Raw genomic sequence first — 18,476 nt, 5'->3', positions numbered from 1 at the left:
ACCACCAACAACAACAACAATAATAATAATAATAATAAAAATAATAATAATAATAATAATAATAATAGTAATAATAACACCAAAAACTAACAGGTTTTCTTTACAGCATCACCCTAAGAAACGCAGCCGAGTGACGTAATACGCAGGCGTGCACAGCTGTACGCAAATTCCGTATGACGTAGACTGGAGGACCAACACAACGCCTGCCGGAGCATGAGGAAAGCTCGCAACTGTTTACAGAAAAACAGCAATTCATTTGAGCCTGCACGCGTTTTTCATAAAAAGAATAAAACTCGAGACATAAAAGAATAAAACTCAGGCCTTGTCATGTCGGTTAACTATGCGGCTGGACTGTCTCCTTACGCGGACAAAGGCATCTGTGGACTTCCCGAGGTACAGTGTTAGCATTGAAGCTAGCGACTACTGGCTGAATCGCAAATCGCTTGCCTGGGGACTGTGTAGTGCGCTACATAGGCTGCAGGGATGGCTATTTTATGCTGTAGTAGTGCACTTAAAGTAGGGCTTGCAGAGGCAGTTTGGGATTGGGCCCTGTTTTATTTCTGCATTAAAGCAAATAGTCGAGTTTGTTGGAGCGATGATTGTAACCTTATTGTCCGTTTGCATCACTTTAATGGCAATATTTACAGAGAAATAGTTTTGTTTTAGATCATCCAGCAGGTAACTGGAGTGTTAGCAAGTTAATAACAACAACAACAATAATTAAAGCTGCAAGCAGCGATGTGCGGGCCCTCGCCGGGCTCACCGCCACCCGGTGGCCTTAGGAAAACAGTGAACAGTGGGGCGAGGTGCATGTAAGCGAGTAAAGCATGGAGAATTATGGCAGTCATTTCAAAGTGCCACTCTTCTTGTTGCCAGCAGGTGGCGCTATGACTATAACTAAATATGCAAAGGTAGATCTGTTCAGATCAGGAGTCTTATCAATCATGTGAAGTTTGTGGCAGATTGGACATTGTATGTCCAAGTAATAGCAACCTCCCTTTTTCATGGCGAATTCTCGAAATTTGTCAGACCACCATGGACACTCCCTTTCACGAAAACTCTAGATCTTCGCAATGTAACATTGCAAAGGCCTTTAGATTATGCCTACCAAATTTGGTGTTGATCTGAATAAATCTTAACTGTTATCCCCATGGCGAATCGTCAAAATTTGTCAGGCCGCCAAGGACACGCCCTCTGACGAAAACTCTAGATCTTCGCAATTTAACATTGCAAAGGCCTTTAGATTAAGCCTGCCAAATTTGGTGTTGATCTGAACAAATCTCTAGGAGGAGTTCGTTAAAATACGACATGTGCGAATGGCAAAATCGACCAAAAATTTGCTCGTACAATTAAAAATACCCGACTTCCTGTTGGGTGTCGGATTTTGTACCAACAAAATTCGATGTACCGACAAAATTCGATGGATGGATGGAGGGAACGATAGATTGATAATTGTCATTGCATTGTACTGGCACACAGCAACGACATGCAGTTTATGATCTACCAGAAGTTGACATGAGCTTCTAGTGCAGGTGACATAATGTAACAGCATAGTAAACCAGACAGTTAAATAATGCAATATATACAGAGTAAAAATATTGTTTAAATCAATGTACAGATGTTAATTACAAGTGTGCAGTTTACAAATAGACCATTTGATTCTATGTGGTGGTTTTAGCATCATGGTCTGTGGCTGCATGAGTGCTGCTTGTACTGGGGAGCTGCGGTTCAGAACATGAAAACGACCCCAAACACATCGCCAAGATGACAGCTGCTTTTGCTGCTTTCCTCTATCATTGTACAAATCCATATTATGGCAAGAAACACTGAGTTAAGTAAAGAGAAAAGACAGTCCATCATTACTTTAAGAAACTTTAAGAAGGTCAGTCAATTCGGAAAAATCTCAAGAACTTTTATTTCCCGAGAGCAATCTCCAAAAACGCATCAAATGTTATGATGAAACAGGCTCTCATACGGAGTATCTCAGGAAAGGAAGACCAAGAGCTACCTCTGCTGCAGTGAATAAATGTATTAGAATTACCAGTTTCAGAAACTGAATTAAATCATGCAGGATTTGGAGTGTTTTCCGAATCCTTGACTTGCCTATTACATAAGAATATTTCTAGCCGCAGGCAATATCGAATATTGTCGAATCTGATCATGGCACGTTCTCGTTTCTAGAGTAACAGCGAATTCACTGGGACTGGTGGAACACATTAAAAACGCTTGTATTTGTTATGTGCAATTTTCTATGGTTTTTTTATGGCTTTTTTTTTGGAACGAGAAACAACTATCGGATAAAACACACATTTCACATCTCAGCTGGCAGGCAGCTGATGCACCTTTGAAACATGTTTTTTTTTAATGGGCCCTCTTACTTTTAAGGTACCGTCCGTATCAGCATTTTATCAGAGAGATTGAGAGGATGTGGCGGCACTGCTGCTGTCTGTCTCGTGTTGAAGAAAAAAAATCTGTGATCATCTGTTGAATGGTGCATGAGAACTCTGCCTTGGGTGTTCCTGCAAATGTAGTAAAAATGACTGAGAGAAAAACAGCATGTTTATACACAAAGATGAGTAGAATAAAGGAAATCAGTTTGGAAACAGAACAGCTTTGGCTTTTCATAAAATATGGCTACGAGAACATTTGCTTTTATGCAACATAAAAGCATACCAGGACACATTATTAGTGTAATGTGTCCTGGTAGTCTTTTTTTTTCCAAAGGGTGTCAAGCACCTTCTGCGAATTCGCACCAACTCTCTTCAAGAAGAGGGTGAAGTCCGCAGGAGCCAAACCTGGCGATCCTGTTACTGTGAGGAGAGCTCAGTGACAGGGTGTTCTAACACGCTTCCCATGATAAAATCACAGATGCCATAGCGCACGTGGTCAGAACCACACCAGTTGCACAGCTCCCGATGCACACAGGACGATGTCTTTCGGCACGCTGACTTATGAAGGCCGGTGCTCCTTGTGACTGTGCGTGCAGCCTCGTGCTGCCATTTGTTGGCGTGTTACAAAACTAGTCTGGAACTTTTTTGACACGAACTCGTACTCATAGTATCAACACTAATCACATGCAATTGGTTTTGTTAACGCTGCAGGTGTTCGATGAGCCGGACGACTTGCGAGAGAAAGTGGAGACTTTGGCTCAGATGATCAGAGACTCGCAGTACCTGGTGGTGCACTCAGGCGCAGGAATCAGCACCTCTGCAGGCATACCTGACTTCAGGTAACAGCTAACGTCCAGCAAACGTTTTCACGCTATCCAAACTAATAAATAAAATAAACATGCTCATATACCCAGTGCTGCAAATCGAGCCTTGTGGATGGTACAGTTTTGGAAGCAGGGCACGTCAACATTTCATAATGTATACTGTGTATGCAAAAGTATTCGGACACCCGACTTTTCCAGCCACCCAAACCTGTTGCACAGCATTTCTATACCTCTGTGCACAAAACCAGCTCCATGAAGATATGCTTTACATCAGTTTGGGATGAGTTGAAACGCTGACTGCTGTATAATAGCAAATGGGGACTAAATGTGAAATGAGATGTTCAGAAAGCACATAAATATTATGGTCTGGTGCCACATACGTTTGTCCATACAGTGTATTTTGCCTTTGTTTTCATTACTGGGACCTCCCACTTTTTGTACGAAGCATCTGTTTTAGTCATTTATTTATTTACTTTTATTCCAGAAACAATTTCAATGTATGCAGTGAAGAACAGGATGACATTGCTGGCAGTAAAGCCGTGTAACAACATAAATAACCCTAGATTTCTAAATAAATGGATGCACAAAAATGTATTACAATACGGCTAAACAGAGCGTGATACATTATGAGAACTCGCTAGAGGGGGATAGAGAGCTTTAGTGATTCTCTCACAGCATCTGAACAGACTTGAAGCTCTCAGAGGGACGTGAATGTAGAGAATTCATCATTATGTTTAAAAGTAAACCAGGTTTGACCTTGAAAACTTTTCAAAATAATATGGGATCGGCTAAACTGTTTTAACAGACTTCGATTTTAAGGCGCTTCCTGAATCTGAGTGAAAATGATTTGTTTTCCAGAGTCATTGTTATAATGCACCTTTACAGGACTTCGGATAGAGATTTTTTTTAGATAAAGAGCTGGAATGAGATTGGCGAGGAAAAAACTCTCTGAGACGACATGAGGACGAAACCTTGAGAAGAACCAGAATCAAAACACGTCCCATGTACTAATCAGTGATACTGGATATAGTGCAATTAAACAATCTGAGGTCTAATTGGTTTGGGATGAGGTCTGATTGGTTATAGGGCATAGAGGGTGGGTTTTGAGGTCTGATTGGTTCGGGATGAGGTCTGATTGGTTATAGGGCATAGAGGGTGGGTTTTGAGGTCTGATTGGTTCGGGATGAGGTCTGATTGGTTATATGGCATAGAGGGTGGGTTTTGAGGTCTGATTGGTTCGGGATGAGGTCTGATTGGTTATAGGGCATAGAGGGTGGGTTTTGAGGTCTGATTGGTTCGGGATGAGGTCTGATTGGTTATATGGCATAGAGGGTGGGTTTTGAGGTCTGATTGGTTCGGGATGAGGTCTGATTGGTTATAGGCATAGAGGGTGGGTTTTGAGATCTGATTGGTTCGGGATGAGGTCTGATTGGTTATAGGGCATAGGGTGGGTTTTGAGGTCTGATTGGATCGGGATGAGGTCTGATTGGTTATAGGGCATAGAGGGTGGGGTTTGAGGGCTGATTGGTTCCGATGTGGTCTGATTGGTTCCGTTTGCATTGGGAGTCAATGCTGGGGTCTGATTGGTTACAGTTTTGTTGGTCCTAAAATCTAAGGTTTGATTGGTTGCTGTGCCACTGGAATTGAATTCCGGTGTCTGTATGGTTACAGTGGCAGTGGATCTGAGGTCTGATTGGGTACAATATTATGTTTTATATATATATATATATATATATATATATATATATATATATATATATATATATATATATAAAAGAATAATGTTGTAATGTTTTAGGAATAATTTAGCCGATTTTTGCAGAGATTTTGGACTAGGCTATTCAGAGCAGGTTATTGTACATAGCTATGCTTTAGTCTTAGTGAAATACTAAGTGGAAATCATGTCACAGTAGAAAATATATATTCTAAGCAGGAATCAAACCAGCAGAGGTCTGAGCAACTCTACACAAAGCGCTGAAGCACCGCTCGGTCTGAGGCAGCTGAAAGAGCATTCAGTGTCGGCACACGACTCCACATGAAACATCCATTTGAATTACCTTTATCTCTCGCTTGCATTCTGCGGTCTGAAAACGTGTTGCGTGTCATGATTAAAGCATGTGAATCGATTCGACGTGAACAGGAATTCATGAAAGGACCAAAACCGATCGGATGAAAGGACAAATCCTTCTTTGTAATCGGCAGGCGATTTTCATCGTTTCTTTTGTAACGCAGTTCGGAGTTTTAGTTCAGTTTCCCTGACACGTTCATCTGTTTTCACTTCGGTTAACAGTCTGTGCGTGCTGATCAAACAGAACTGCTTTCGAAGTTCAAAGCTTTCAAACTCATCGATACTCCTGTGATTCCTTCTGAAACTTTTTTTTTTTTTTTGTTTTTTTTTTTTACAAAGGATGCAACACACCCTTAGTCTAGGAGAGCCAGTAGCAGGTTATTGATAAGCGAATTTGGCCCATTTACTGTTTTCTAAACATGTGTGTGTGTGTGTGTGTATGTGTGTGTGTGTGTGTGTGTGTGTGTATGTGTGTGTGTGTGTGTGTGTGTGTGTGTATGGGGGCATTAGGCTTAGAGATGGCAGAAGAAGCTGCTTATTTTGCCTCCAGTGTGAAGCCGTTATTGTTTCATAGGAGCAAGCAATTGTCAGATAAAGGCATCCATAGGTGACAGAAGGATGGCAGGCTTTACTACACACACACACACACACACACACACACACACATGCACAACTGCATACACATAAGTACATCTACACACAGGATCCCGAGGCAACCAGAAAATAAACTGCACAAATGCAGACAGAAAAGCAAACACCACACACACTCGTACACATGCACACTAGCATAATTTAAACATAGGTAGGGTTCTAAACCATATACTTTGATACTTTCAAGCAGCACACACACAATAACACATGCAGCTTCACCTTGAACTATTATATACACTGAACCAGCTGTTCAGAGAAGCAAAAAACCTCCACCCCAGTCCAGCCCTCGACACAATTGTCTTCAAACCACCTCTTCAGACTCAGAACTTCAGTGTCGTTAGAGGAAACGTACTTTGTTGAACATCTGAAGCTGCACAGAGCTTAAAGCCAAACGAAAGTAGGTCACAAACACTGCACGCATTTGCGTTATCAGCTGCCCCGCGAGACCGAACCGAATCCATCCGACGCCATCAGTAAAACCCTTATCTTTTCTCATAATGATTTACAGATGTTTTTTTTTTTTTTTGCAAGGACGATTTTTATGTAGTTTCATCCGAACTCATTTAAATGAAAGCAACTATCATTTTCTGAAAAGTTTTTTTGAGCATTTATTACAGGTTTAGCAGTGCACAAAAGTCGGTTCACTTTCGGTACAGTAACGGGGAAGAAATGCAAAACAAAATTGCTTGTGTTTTTTTTAAGGCAGTTTATTTATTTATTTTTATTAGCATCTGTAAATATTAATATTTTAAATCTTTTCGAACAATTTTGCATAAAATGCCTGCTTGGTTAAATAATATATAAAATGATATAATTCTTTGAGATATTTCTCCTTTTAAGATCAATAATCGTACATAAAACAATAAAGAAACGCCAGACTGTCAAACATGGAAGTGGGCACTAGTTTGCGCATGAACAAACCAATGCACTACAAATCGTATTTCCAGTACAGAGTGAGTAGCCACAGTGACACTGCACTAATGGTATTTTTTTATTTGAATTTTTATTTGTTTATAATTATTTTTTTATATATAATACTCCTGCCATTGTTGTGTATGTTTTCAAGTATAATAATAATAATAATAATAAATGCGCTAATGCAAGGCGGAGACTAAACAAAGTAGCGGTCCGCCATTTAATACGTACACATGTGCACCGAATTTTTCAGATCAATTTAATTTGTGTCCATTTTATCAAGTACTTAATTAAAATGTTTATATATATATTTATATACAGTTGTGTTCAAAATTATTCAACCCCCACTGAAATTGATTGTTTTGGTCGGTTTGACATTGATTATGATCATTCAGTCATCCTGCTTACAATTAAATCAAAGAGGCACGTGTAGGTCAGACAAATATAACATAACATTTATAATGAAATAACCACAAATGTCTTTTCTGAGCTCACATCATTATCAGTTTTATTCAACCCCCAAGTGACATTCAATCTTAGTTCTTAGTACAACATCCTTTTACAGTTATAACAGCTTTTAAACGTGAAGCATAGCTTGACACAAGTGTCTTGCAGCGATCTACGGGTATCTTCGCCCATTCATCATGGGCAAAAGCCTCCAGTTCAGTCACATTCTTAGGCTTGCGCACTGCAACTGCTTTCTTTAAGTCCCACCAGAGGTTCTCAATCGGATTTAAGTCTGGTGACTGCGATGGCCACTTCAAAATGTTCCAGCCTTTAATCTGCAACCATGCTCTAGTGGACTTGGAGGTATGCTTGGGATCATTGTCCTGTTGAAAGGTCCAACGCCTTCCAAGCCTCAGGTTTGTGACGGACTGCATCACATTGTCATCCAATATCTCCTGGTACTGAAGAGAATTCATGGTACCTTGCACACGCTGAAGCTTCCCAGTACCTGCAGAAGCAAAACAGCCCCAAAGCATGATTGACCCCGCCATGCTTCACAGTAGGCAAGGTGTTCTTTTCTTCATAGGCCTTGTTCTTCCTCCTCCAAACATAGCGTTGATCCATGGGCCCAAACAGTTCTAATTTTGTTTCATCAGTCCACAGAACACTATCCCAAAACTTCTGTGGTTTGTCCACATGACTTTTGGCATACTGCAGTCGACTCTTCTTATTCTTTGGGGACAGCAAGGTGCGCCTGGGAGTTCTGGCATGGAGGCCTTCATTACGCAGGGTGCGCCGTATTGTCTGAGCAGAAACTTCAGTACCCACATCTGACAAATCTTTTCTCAGTTCCTCAGCAGTCACACGGGACTTTTCTCCACTCTACGCTTCAGGTAGCGCACAGCAGTCGAAGTCAGCATCTTCTTTCTGCCACGACCAGGTAGCGTTTCAACAGTGCCCTTTGCCTTGAATTTGCGAATGATGCTTCCTATGGTGTCTCTTGGTATGTTTAACATCTTTGCAATCTTCTTATAGCCATTGCCCTTCCTGTGAAGAGTAATCACCTGTTCTCTTGTCTTCCTGGACCATTCTCTTGACCTCACCATGTTTGTAACCACACCAGTAAATGTCTAGAAGGAGCTGAGTATCACAGTCATTTTAAAGCTGCCTAATTGGTGCTTATTAGGCTTTATTGCTGCTCCCTGATATCCACAGGTGTTTTCAATACCTGATTGAAAACACTTCATTGAACCTCTGTTCTTCAGAGTGGTAGTCTTTAAGGGGTTGAATAATTATGTCAATGAAGAATTCACAAAAGAAACATTTACTACTGTATTACAAAACTAATTGATGTCATTTTAGTTGCATATGGTTCTTTAAGAAGTCCTTGTAGGATTTCATTCTGAATACAATTACAAATGTACACTAAATTCCCTAAAACCATTTACAGCATTGGGGGTTGAATAATTTTGAACACAACTGTATATATATTATTTATATATTATTATTATTAATATTTGATTATATATTATTTAATTTTTTATTATATATTTTTTTATATTTAAACCTAGCACGCATTATATTTAAATTAGTAAAAAAAAAATGTCAACAATGTTATTGTTCACAAATGTTAACAATTAAAAAAAAAACGACAACTAATTTTTTAATTTATTTTCTCCCCTGTGTACCTGGGGCACAAGGTTTCAGTGACTTTTTCAGGAACGCTTATGTGCTGCAACAGTGTTAAATATGAAAACATAAAAAAAAACTGTAAGAGGTTTGGCACAAAATCATCAGCTTCGTAAGTAACTCTTTCAGGCCAAATCACATATTTTTTTAGGTTATTAGGCCCCATGAGACGCTTTTCTGTTTGTGTTTAAGAATATAAGCACAGCCTCAGACAGTATACACACACACACTCCAACTAGTTCCAATCATCAAAAGAATCAAGCAGAATATCAGACGTCACACAGCCCACACACTCATTCAGCTACGTGCTGATCAATGTGTAGACGGCAAACACTAGACAATAACTCAGACCAGATAAAGACGTGATCCTGAGACAACCAGATAATGACCATGCAGTGGCAGACAAAACACACACACACACACACACACACACACTTTTATATTGTTGTTTAAGGCCAAATGGAAACTCCAAACTGTACACGAATGTGTGTTATCAACTGAAGGTTAAATTGACTAAACCCAGATCAGTATCATCATTCGTGGTCTTCATGAGAACTGCAGGACGTGGGCTAACGTGTGAGTTCAGACTGTAGTTTCTCTGTCGTTCAGCTTCTACATTGTGAGGGTTTCCGCAGAGTCTTAAAAAGTGTAAAAGGAAAAAAAAAGTCTTAAATTCTCTGTTCTAGGATTTTTAAACAGGACTTAATTTGCCAAATGTCCATGTAACGCTACCATTGATGCTCAGTAAAAGTACATCAGTACCTGAATTCACTAATGGCTGAATGAACACAAATCTCCGCAAGCCCACTCTTAAATCTAATGGAACATCTTCCCTGAAGAGCGGAGGTTGTTATGATCAGCAACTGCTCATATCCAGAGCATGAACAAACATTACAGACGGTTAACCTGAACTTGGGGTTGACATCGAGGCCAGAAGACAGCGATACAACCCGCATCAACACCGTGTTTACGAGGATTTCATGATATAAATGTAAACAAATGAATAATTCAAAGCTCAGCGACCTCGAGCAGAATCCACATGCCGTTCACGTTAATGAATGCGGACGTCTCGTCAACTTCACGCCTTCTCCCTGCTCCGAAAATGGCACTAAAGAGGGCCTTTTACTGCATTCTCTTTTCATTTTCCACATTTCAGTTATGATCATAAGAACTCACTGGTCATGTGATTCTGCTCTGTAAGAAAGCAAGTAGTGGCGTTAAACACTACTGCAGGTTTTCGAATCACATCACTTTCAGCACGTCTTCCCCTTTTTATCTCGCTGTCTTCTATCACTTTCTGCATCTGTTTTCTCCTCGCCGCGGTCGCTCGGCTTCTTCCGCCTCCGACGGTTGCTCTCAGAAGCTTGCATCAAAAAGGAATGAGGGATCAAGAGGCGACGCATGAAAAGGATCAGCAGCCATAAAAACACGCCTCAGTTCAAGCTGCCAAAATTAGTCATTAAGGACAGGGTCTTGCCTCTGCCTTCCATTTTGCTGGAAAATGTATGACCCGAATATTTTCTTTCTTTCTTTCTTTCTTTCTTTCTTTCTTTCTTTCTCTCTCTCTCTCTCTCTCTCTCTCTCTCTCTCTCTCTCTCTCTCTCTCTCTCTCTCTCTCTCTCTCTCTCTCTCTCTCTCTCTCCACCTGTGCTGCTCTTAATATTTGACTGTTTTTCTGAAATGTCTCTAGAAATATTGCTGAATGATATTGAAAGCAAACGTCACTCAAGTATGCTCATCGGGATTAGATAGGGGTCCTGACATTTTGGCAGAGAACATAATAACTACAGGTCGACCGACTGGATTTTGCTCGTACAGATAAATTGGTTGGTTGGATCGTATTTGCCGATAACCGATTAATCAGCATTTTTATATGGATATTTAAACAAACACACTCCATATAAAATAGCATTAAAATGTATAAAAAAATGATAAAAAAAATTTATACATTTAATTCTATAACTAATACATTATAAATAATCGTATTAAGCGCTCTCCGTGCAGCACGCCTTTTCACGCGTTGAAAACAACAGCACGTGCCATGAGTGATTCACCACTAGAGGCCGCTCTCACAACGACAGCGGGCCGGAATAGCCGGTACGGATTTTTGCCAATAGTTCCAGCAATCAACTATCTGTGACGAATAATCAGGAAAACCGATGGAAAATCCCCAAGACGGTTCTAAATGTTCTAAAAAGTTGTTTCCTCATTAATCTCTTGCTAATATGCAGTCTTGAAATGAAGATCATTTCAGCCATGCCATGTTAAAGACAAAAGTCTCTGAAGACTGTCAGAGGGGGAAAAACGCACTGACACTGGATACTCCTTCTGTAAATGTTTGACTGTATTCAAAAAGAAAGCTTATTTTTAACAACCTGGTTTAAATCTGGTTATTATTCTTGGGGTATGTATCTCGTCCTTCATTCATGTCCCTAGATGCGTGGTTACCATGGAAATGGTGGTAGATAAGAAGAGAGCATTGATAATACATTCATTTCATACCAACAGTAATTTGTTCTTTGCTTTATTGCTCAAAAACTCGGGATTGTATGCGTCGTTTCCATGTTGCAACTCGGACCTTTTGTAGTGTCGAAGCACTCGTGTGCGCGTTGCCGTGTTGCAGGAAAGAAAGAGTTGGAAATCAAACACACACTGAGCAGAACGGGCGAGAATTGCATGTATCAAACAAACTGTGCATGATGCCGTCATACAGTCAAAGCAATACAGAGTATGTAATCTAAACTGCCTTCATACAGCAATACAAAAAAAATGGTCTTGAGATCTCTGTATGTGCTGAGAGAGAGAAAAACTGTAAAATGTCCAGTGCAGAAAGGACAATAAACGCTCTCTTATATAAATCCATATATATGTGTGTGTGTTTTTACAGAGGCCCAAAAGGTGTCTGGACAATGGAGGAAAAAGGAGAGAGTCCTCAGTTCGACACTACCTTCGAAGACGCTAAGCCGAGCGTGACTCACCTGGCGCTGCTGCAGCTGCAGAAGGCCGGCTACCTCAAATACCTCATCAGCCAAAACGTAGACGGCCTTCACCTGCGTTCGGGTTTCCCCAGGTAAACAGCCGGTGCTGTCTAATCCTCCAATCCGGTTGTGCGGATTTTTCTGAACATTTTCTAAAGAGGCACGTCTGACAATCACAGACAAATCACAGGTTTATATATAATCTGCTTGTTCTAATGTGTTATCGTTGCCATAGTAACATTTGCAGGTACTTTGTTCATATTCTAATCTAATCCTAAGCCATTATTTAGCGAGAAAAAAAAGCTTTTCCACCTTTTATCACTTGTGCCTGCGTGTATGACGAAATGCAAATCGTAGATAGATTTGGATTCGATGTGCTTTGACAGCTCTGATCGGCTCAGATCGCAGCGCTACGTTTTCCGTTTCTGCACACGATCCTGTGATTAGCACCGCTCCAGACCCCACTTCCCCCCCCTCCCAGGTTGCCTTTAAAATGACGCCGTTCTCTTGATTATAACTCCACAGGTATAATCATCCTGAGAGCGAGCGTCCTCTGCGGCCCGAGTGAAAGTTCGAGTGAACGCATCAACATGCTGAAACATGTCTCGTGACGAGGATGAGACGGATAAAAGAATTTCATATCTGTAACAGTTTGTGTTTTTTTTTCTTTTCTCTCTCTGTTCTTTGTTCTTACAGGGACCGATTGTCTGAGCTTCACGGGAACATGTTCGTCGAGGAATGCGAGAAGTGCGGCAAGTGCGTTTCCGTCTTCTTCCACAGTCTCTTCCTCCGTGTCCATCTTTCGTCTTTCCCCCTCTCTTTCTCTCTCCGTTTCTCCTGCTGAGATTCTCTTCTGCAATTTCTCTCTCTTTTTTTTTTTCTCCTCTGAACTCCTCACTCCTGCTGTCTGTTTGTCTCTTGCCGGCTCCTAATCCCTGCGTGTATCTCTAATTCTCCTGCTGCGTTTCTTTTTCTCCCCTGCATGTACCTCTCTGTCCTGCTGTCTCACCTTTTCCACACCGTCCTTCACTCGCTTCTGTCGTTTTTCCTGGAAGTTGACCTTTAATATTTTCCAGAGTAGGTGAGATTAGAGCCTGGAAATGGCTTGAATTGGCATTTTAAAAGCTTAAAAGTCAATTTTTTGTGTACAATTAGTGAAATCATTTGTCACCATTTTTTTTTTGTTGAATTATGACTTCCTGCAAAAATGATTCGATCAGTAAACTTATTTGGAGTAAGTAAGCCAATGGGTTTATCTAAGCCAGCTCACAAATCCCTCTGCCCCGTTTGGCTGTTAATTACAACTCAAACAGTCGTATCAGCACTCGAACAGAAGTTGTTATTTAAGACACAGCTCCCCTAGTGGCTGTTTTAAGAGCCTTGTTTAGGGTCAGCATGTTTCTCTTTGTTTACACCTTCATTCCCTAAAGCAGCTGGACATCCACCTGTAGCTCCTTGGCACTGCGCTCTCCTAATGCCATCGGGTTTACAGAAGTAAAATTACAATTACTAACAATCGTACAGAGTGATAAGCCTTTGAATTTTATAACATAATATTGTACCAGCATATCAGCTGAAAACACACTTGCACAACATAATTTACAGTGTAATCAGTGTTCTTCGTCTATAGAGCTTACATTATTTGCGTCTTTAATTCTTTTTTTTTTTGCAAATGGAACAGAAAATCACTGTTCAATTTATGCACCTTTATCTTTATGAGTAGAATCAATGCTATAAAACTTCCAAGAGACGTTAGTTCCTATTCTCAGCTACATTAAAGCTGTGATAAGCAGGTGCTCTTCCTACCTCTGTCTGTCTTCCTTTCAGCCTGCCATGTTACGCATAAACTCATTCATCAGCTTTCCTAATCTGGAAAACGTTCAATGTTCGTTTAATAAACAAGGCAATGGTTTTTTTTTTTCAATCAGGGTTTTTTGTTAATAGATTCTTGGGATTAGTCACTATTTTACAAGGACATTCGTTTTATCCTGTTGTTCGTGTTATGATTTAGGGATATCATTTGAATAAACCTTGGTGGTGCTTCCTCCCATTTGCATTGCATTTCCTGGGTGGCTCTTGATAGGGCGAATGTGAGGTCCGTATTTAATGTGCAGGATCCCCCAAGACACACACACACACACACACACACACACACACACACACACACACACCTCACTGTTCAGTATAAATCATTAGAATAGTCAGTAAGTTTTATTTCTTTTTTAATTGTCTGGTTTTAATTGCCACTGATTTAATATGAGTTTCGAGCATTCAGGTGTAGACAAGGTCACCGCATTGTGGGCTTTGTGATTTTGCAGGCAGTATGTGCGTGAAAAGGTAATTGGGGTCATGGGTCTGAAACCCACGGGGCGCTACTGCGAAGGCACACGATCCAGAGGACTGCGAGCCTGCAGGTTAGTAGGTTCACACTTGTCTGTTATTAATTTGTGTGTGTGTGGTTAAATGAGTCTGATCTGTGTGTTTGCTGTTTGGCAGGGGGAAGCTGATCAGCACCATTCTGGACTGGGAGGACTCACTTCCTGAGCGGGATCTGAACCGTGCAGAAGAGGCCAGCAGGTGTGTGTGTGTGTGTGTGTGTGTGTGTGTGTGTGTGTTAAAGCAAAAGAAATGAGAAAGCAATAGAAAAACCTGGTGGAAAGAGACAAGGCTGTCTGCATTTCCCATTGGGCACTAGTCATGGCCAAGCTTTCACATTGTTATTAGGAGGCATATTATCTGTTTTGTTATGTTTATTCATTAATTTATTTACTTTATTTATTTATTTTACGTGCAGCCTTAAGAGAAAAATATTTTTCTCTTACACGTTCAAAACAACGTTGTAGACCCCAAGCTAGGATCGTTATCAAGGCCTAACTGACCCAAGTGAGAAGGTCCAGAAGGGCAGAAAAGTGTTTGAACATTTTAAAGAAAAAAAACGGTACGCTGCTGCACCCCAGTCCTCCTGACCCTACATCAGTACCTGACATTACTAACACTATTGTGGCTGAATGACCACAATTTTCCACACTTCAAAATCTGGTGAAACATCTTGCCAGAAGAGTGGAGGTTCTTTTAAGAGTAAATGGGGAATAAAAGTGGAATGTTCAAAAAGCACCTCCACAAACTTTTGTTTTACGTAATGTATGAATAACAGGATGTATTGCTTGTGGAATGATCCTGTTAAAATATACCGAAAATATACAGATTAATAGACTTTTATTAAATGTTTGTTTCATAGTTGTTGTTGTTCTTGTGTCAGCCAAATGTTTTTCTGTTACACTGCACTTGTGACTTCCACTGGAATTTTAATAATAATAGCAGAAAGATCTGTTTCTTCAAATTTCTTAGGCCGATTGACACCTTTAAGAGTAAGTTTGTGAGTAACCGGTATCTGAATACGAGTATATTTTTCTGTCACATAATGATGTACACAGGCACTATTCATAGGACTGGACCTCAACGAAGATTGTTGGAGAGACCAGGAAATTGTAGAGCAACACTCCATATATAGTATCGAGACCACGTGCGATTTATCCCAATGGATCAGTGGAAACCCATTTCTGATAAATTAACAGATTTTTAAAAGCTCATTCCTGATGCATGTTTTTGCTAATATCTATGAATTCTTTGTTTTGTGTATATTAACAATTTAAAGCAAGTAGGATCCTGCATACATGAGTTGTATGTAGTTATATAGACACGTTTGATTGTTATGGGTTTAAAAATCTTATAGTAAAAAATGGAAATTTAAATTCGACCGGGAAATATATCGGGTCCGGAAAAAAAAGCATTGCTGCGAAACCATACGCATACGACTGGTTGAGAAATAATTTATATTCTTGCTCTCCAGTGCAGTCACACTTTTGGAATTGCATTGAGCCTGTTCAAAATGCACAGTGAATGCAAGTGGGGGGGGGAAGACACCATATAACTCCTGACCTCTGTTTGAAGTGTGCGTGTGTGTGTCCTGATGGACAACTGTATATGAATGAGAGTGCCATAAACATACGTGAGGTCGTTAAGAAAAACATCTCCTGACCCAGCGTGTGGGGTGTGTTTGTGCGTATGGCAAACTCCGGAGCTTCACCCTCAGGCAGGTCAAACTGCAGCTCGCCTTGTACGTTTCATTGCGCAGGCAGTTCAGCACATACATTTCAATTTCCATGCAAAGGAATGATTTATTTCAGGCATTGCTTGTGTGTGTGTGTGTGTGTGTGTGTGTGTGTGTGTGTGTGTGTGTGTGTGTGTGTGTGTGTGTGTGTGCGCGCGTGTGAACAGGCGAGCTGACCTGGCTCTTACCTTGGGTACGTCTCTACAAATTAAGCCCAGTGGTGACCTGCCTCTTCTGACTAAACGTACCGGAGGTAAAGTAGTGATCGTGAACCTGCAGCCGACCAAACACGTGAGTTACCATGTACACATATTAAACCAGAGGTGCCCAAACTTTCTCCTGTAAAGGGTCAAAAATAAAAAAAATACAATTATTTGTAGACCTTACAGGTTTTGAAAAACACTTCTTACCACTGTTTCCCAATTAACCAATCACTGAGCACCACTGATTACCAATAGCCAACACCTATCAACGCTGTTTCTCAATTAACCAATCACTGAGCACCGCTGTTTTCCAATATCCAACACTTAAAACAACACCCATGGATGGATGGATGGGTGGATGGATGGATGGATGGATGGATGGGTGGATGGATGGATGGATGGATGGATGGATGGATGGATGTTCTAGTTTAGTGAAGGTTATAGTACAATGAGAAACAATCCAGTTTATTGTATGATTCAGTGCCTAATGAATATTCATTGACCTCTAAAGGGAGACATGAAGCTGGTTCTTAATTTTCAAATGTTTTTCCAATTTTTTTTACTTTCCCCTTTTCTCATATATGGCACGATAGGCCAAAGCGAAGGTCAACACAGGCCAACTTTAGTCCACAGTCCCTAGTTTGGGCATCTAAACACAACTCTGAGTCGAGCCAAATTTTGAGCTGAAAATACACAAACCTACTGTAAATTGTAATGCTTTTCAAACTTTTTTCAAATTGCATGGCACCCTTAGATTAAGTATTTGGTACAACGAGAGTAAACCTAGGGTTACTCTCGTTGTACCAAATACTTAATCTAAGGGTGGATGGTGATGGCACCAGGTAGTCGTGAAACGATTCTTCGTTTCAAATTAAACGAGAAATCGTTTCACACCTACCTGGTGCCATCACCATCCACCTCACACACACACACACACACACACACATACACACTCACACTATAGGCATGACCTGACAATTCTGATTCGGCTGTGTCATTCCCTAGTCAGGGTCACCCCTAGGATTATGTCAATTAACTTTTTTTTTTTTTTTTATGAAACATTTCCACCAGCTGTCTAAAAGGGTGCTGATCATTTTTAAGTTTGCAACAGAAACTTATTGTTTTATGCATGTTGCTTTCAAAATCTCTGTTCTCTTCACGTTTTAAAATAAATTGTCTAGACAGTAACACTGCCGCCTTATTTCAGGACAAGCACGCCCACCTGCTTATCCACGGTTACGTGGATAAAATCATGAGTCAGGTGATGAAGCTCCTGGGCCTGGAGATCCCACAGTGGACGGGGCCTACGAAGTGCGAGTCTTCAGGTGGTGACGCGGACATCCTGCCTTACGGAGCCTGGAAAAAGGAAGTCAAGATCGAACTAAAGATAGAAGAAAAGAAAGAACCCGGAGCGAAGAGAAAAACGCCAAAGAAGGACAATAATCGAGGAGTCAAAAAAGAGGAAGATGATGATGAGGGGCTGAAGAAATCATGTAAACATGAGATTGTGGTTGACGGTAGATCAGAAGCAGACAATGAGCTTAACAGAGTCAATGAGGAATTTGCGACTGAAGTCTCTTCTGTGGGTGAAGCTAAAAAGCCACGAATCAACAATCCATCCTCATAGAAACTCTCCTTTTTTTTTTTTTTTCTTTTTTTCAATAAAGAATTCTCAGTGCATAAACCAGCAATACATTCTCAGGCATATTCTCTACCACCTCACAAATCTAGGCAGCCACTGTGTCTGTACAAATTTTTTTTTATGTCAAGTCAATAAATGAAATAAGAATCTCAATCGAAACAATATTTGGTGTGACCACCCTTCGGCTTTAAAGTAGCATCAATGCTTACTTTTGCACAAAGGCAGGGATTTTGTAGGATCAGAATCAGGTGTACGATTAACCAATTACAGTGGAACCTCAATACTCGCGACCTTGACACTTTTCATTTAGAACCGGACTAAGAGTAACTCGCGAAATATCTGATAGTTGGCGAGAAGCTGCGAGTGGCTCGAAAGTTCGGAGTAACATTTTATTATTGTATTATTTATTTAAAGTAGTAAATAAACAATTTTGACATTGTACAGTACATGTACAATTACCCTTGAAAAAGGAACCAACCAAAGGAGAGAGTCAAAACCGATTTTTTACTCGCAAGGGGTCATAACACATTGCCCCCGCGAGTATCGAGGTTGCACTGT

The 18,476-nt window shown here is 40.5% G+C and overlaps 1 protein-coding gene across 1 annotated transcript; it reads left to right on the top strand.

Moving 5' to 3' along the window:
• Window positions 1-191: 191 nt before the first annotated feature.
• sirt6 (sirtuin 6) lies at window positions 192-18,071 on the top strand. The gene is made up of 8 exons (XM_046876988.1): window positions 192-393; window positions 3,102-3,229; window positions 11,872-12,054; window positions 12,659-12,718; window positions 14,281-14,376; window positions 14,459-14,539; window positions 16,241-16,364; window positions 17,484-18,071. Exons 1-8 carry the CDS (start codon window positions 328-330, stop codon window positions 17,901-17,903), a joined length of 1,158 nt encoding a protein of 385 aa, XP_046732944.1. The 5' UTR covers window positions 192-327; the 3' UTR covers window positions 17,904-18,071.
• The last annotated feature ends 405 nt before the right edge of the window (window positions 18,072-18,476 follow it).

This window comes from Silurus meridionalis, chromosome 20 (genome assembly GCF_014805685.1).
Source record: "Silurus meridionalis isolate SWU-2019-XX chromosome 20, ASM1480568v1, whole genome shotgun sequence".
NCBI lineage: Eukaryota > Metazoa > Chordata > Actinopteri > Siluriformes > Siluridae > Silurus > Silurus meridionalis.
The sequence above is the reverse complement of the archived record's forward strand: the minus strand, read 5'-3'. Positions and strand labels throughout refer to the sequence as shown.

What these genes read in the sequence shown, in the direction of transcription:
- sirt6 (XM_046876988.1), top strand. Translation starts at nt 328, where the DNA reads ATGTCGGTTAACTATGCGGCTGGACTGTCTCCTTACGCGGACAAAGGC. An exon ending in GCATCTGTGGACTTCCCGAG is followed by an intron (nt 394 to 3,101) that starts GTACAGTGTTAG and finishes TTAACGCTGCAG; the next exon opens with GTGTTCGATGAGCCGGACGA. An exon ending in ACCTGCAGCCGACCAAACAC is followed by an intron (nt 16,365 to 17,483) that starts GTGAGTTACCAT and finishes GCCTTATTTCAG; the next exon opens with GACAAGCACGCCCACCTGCT.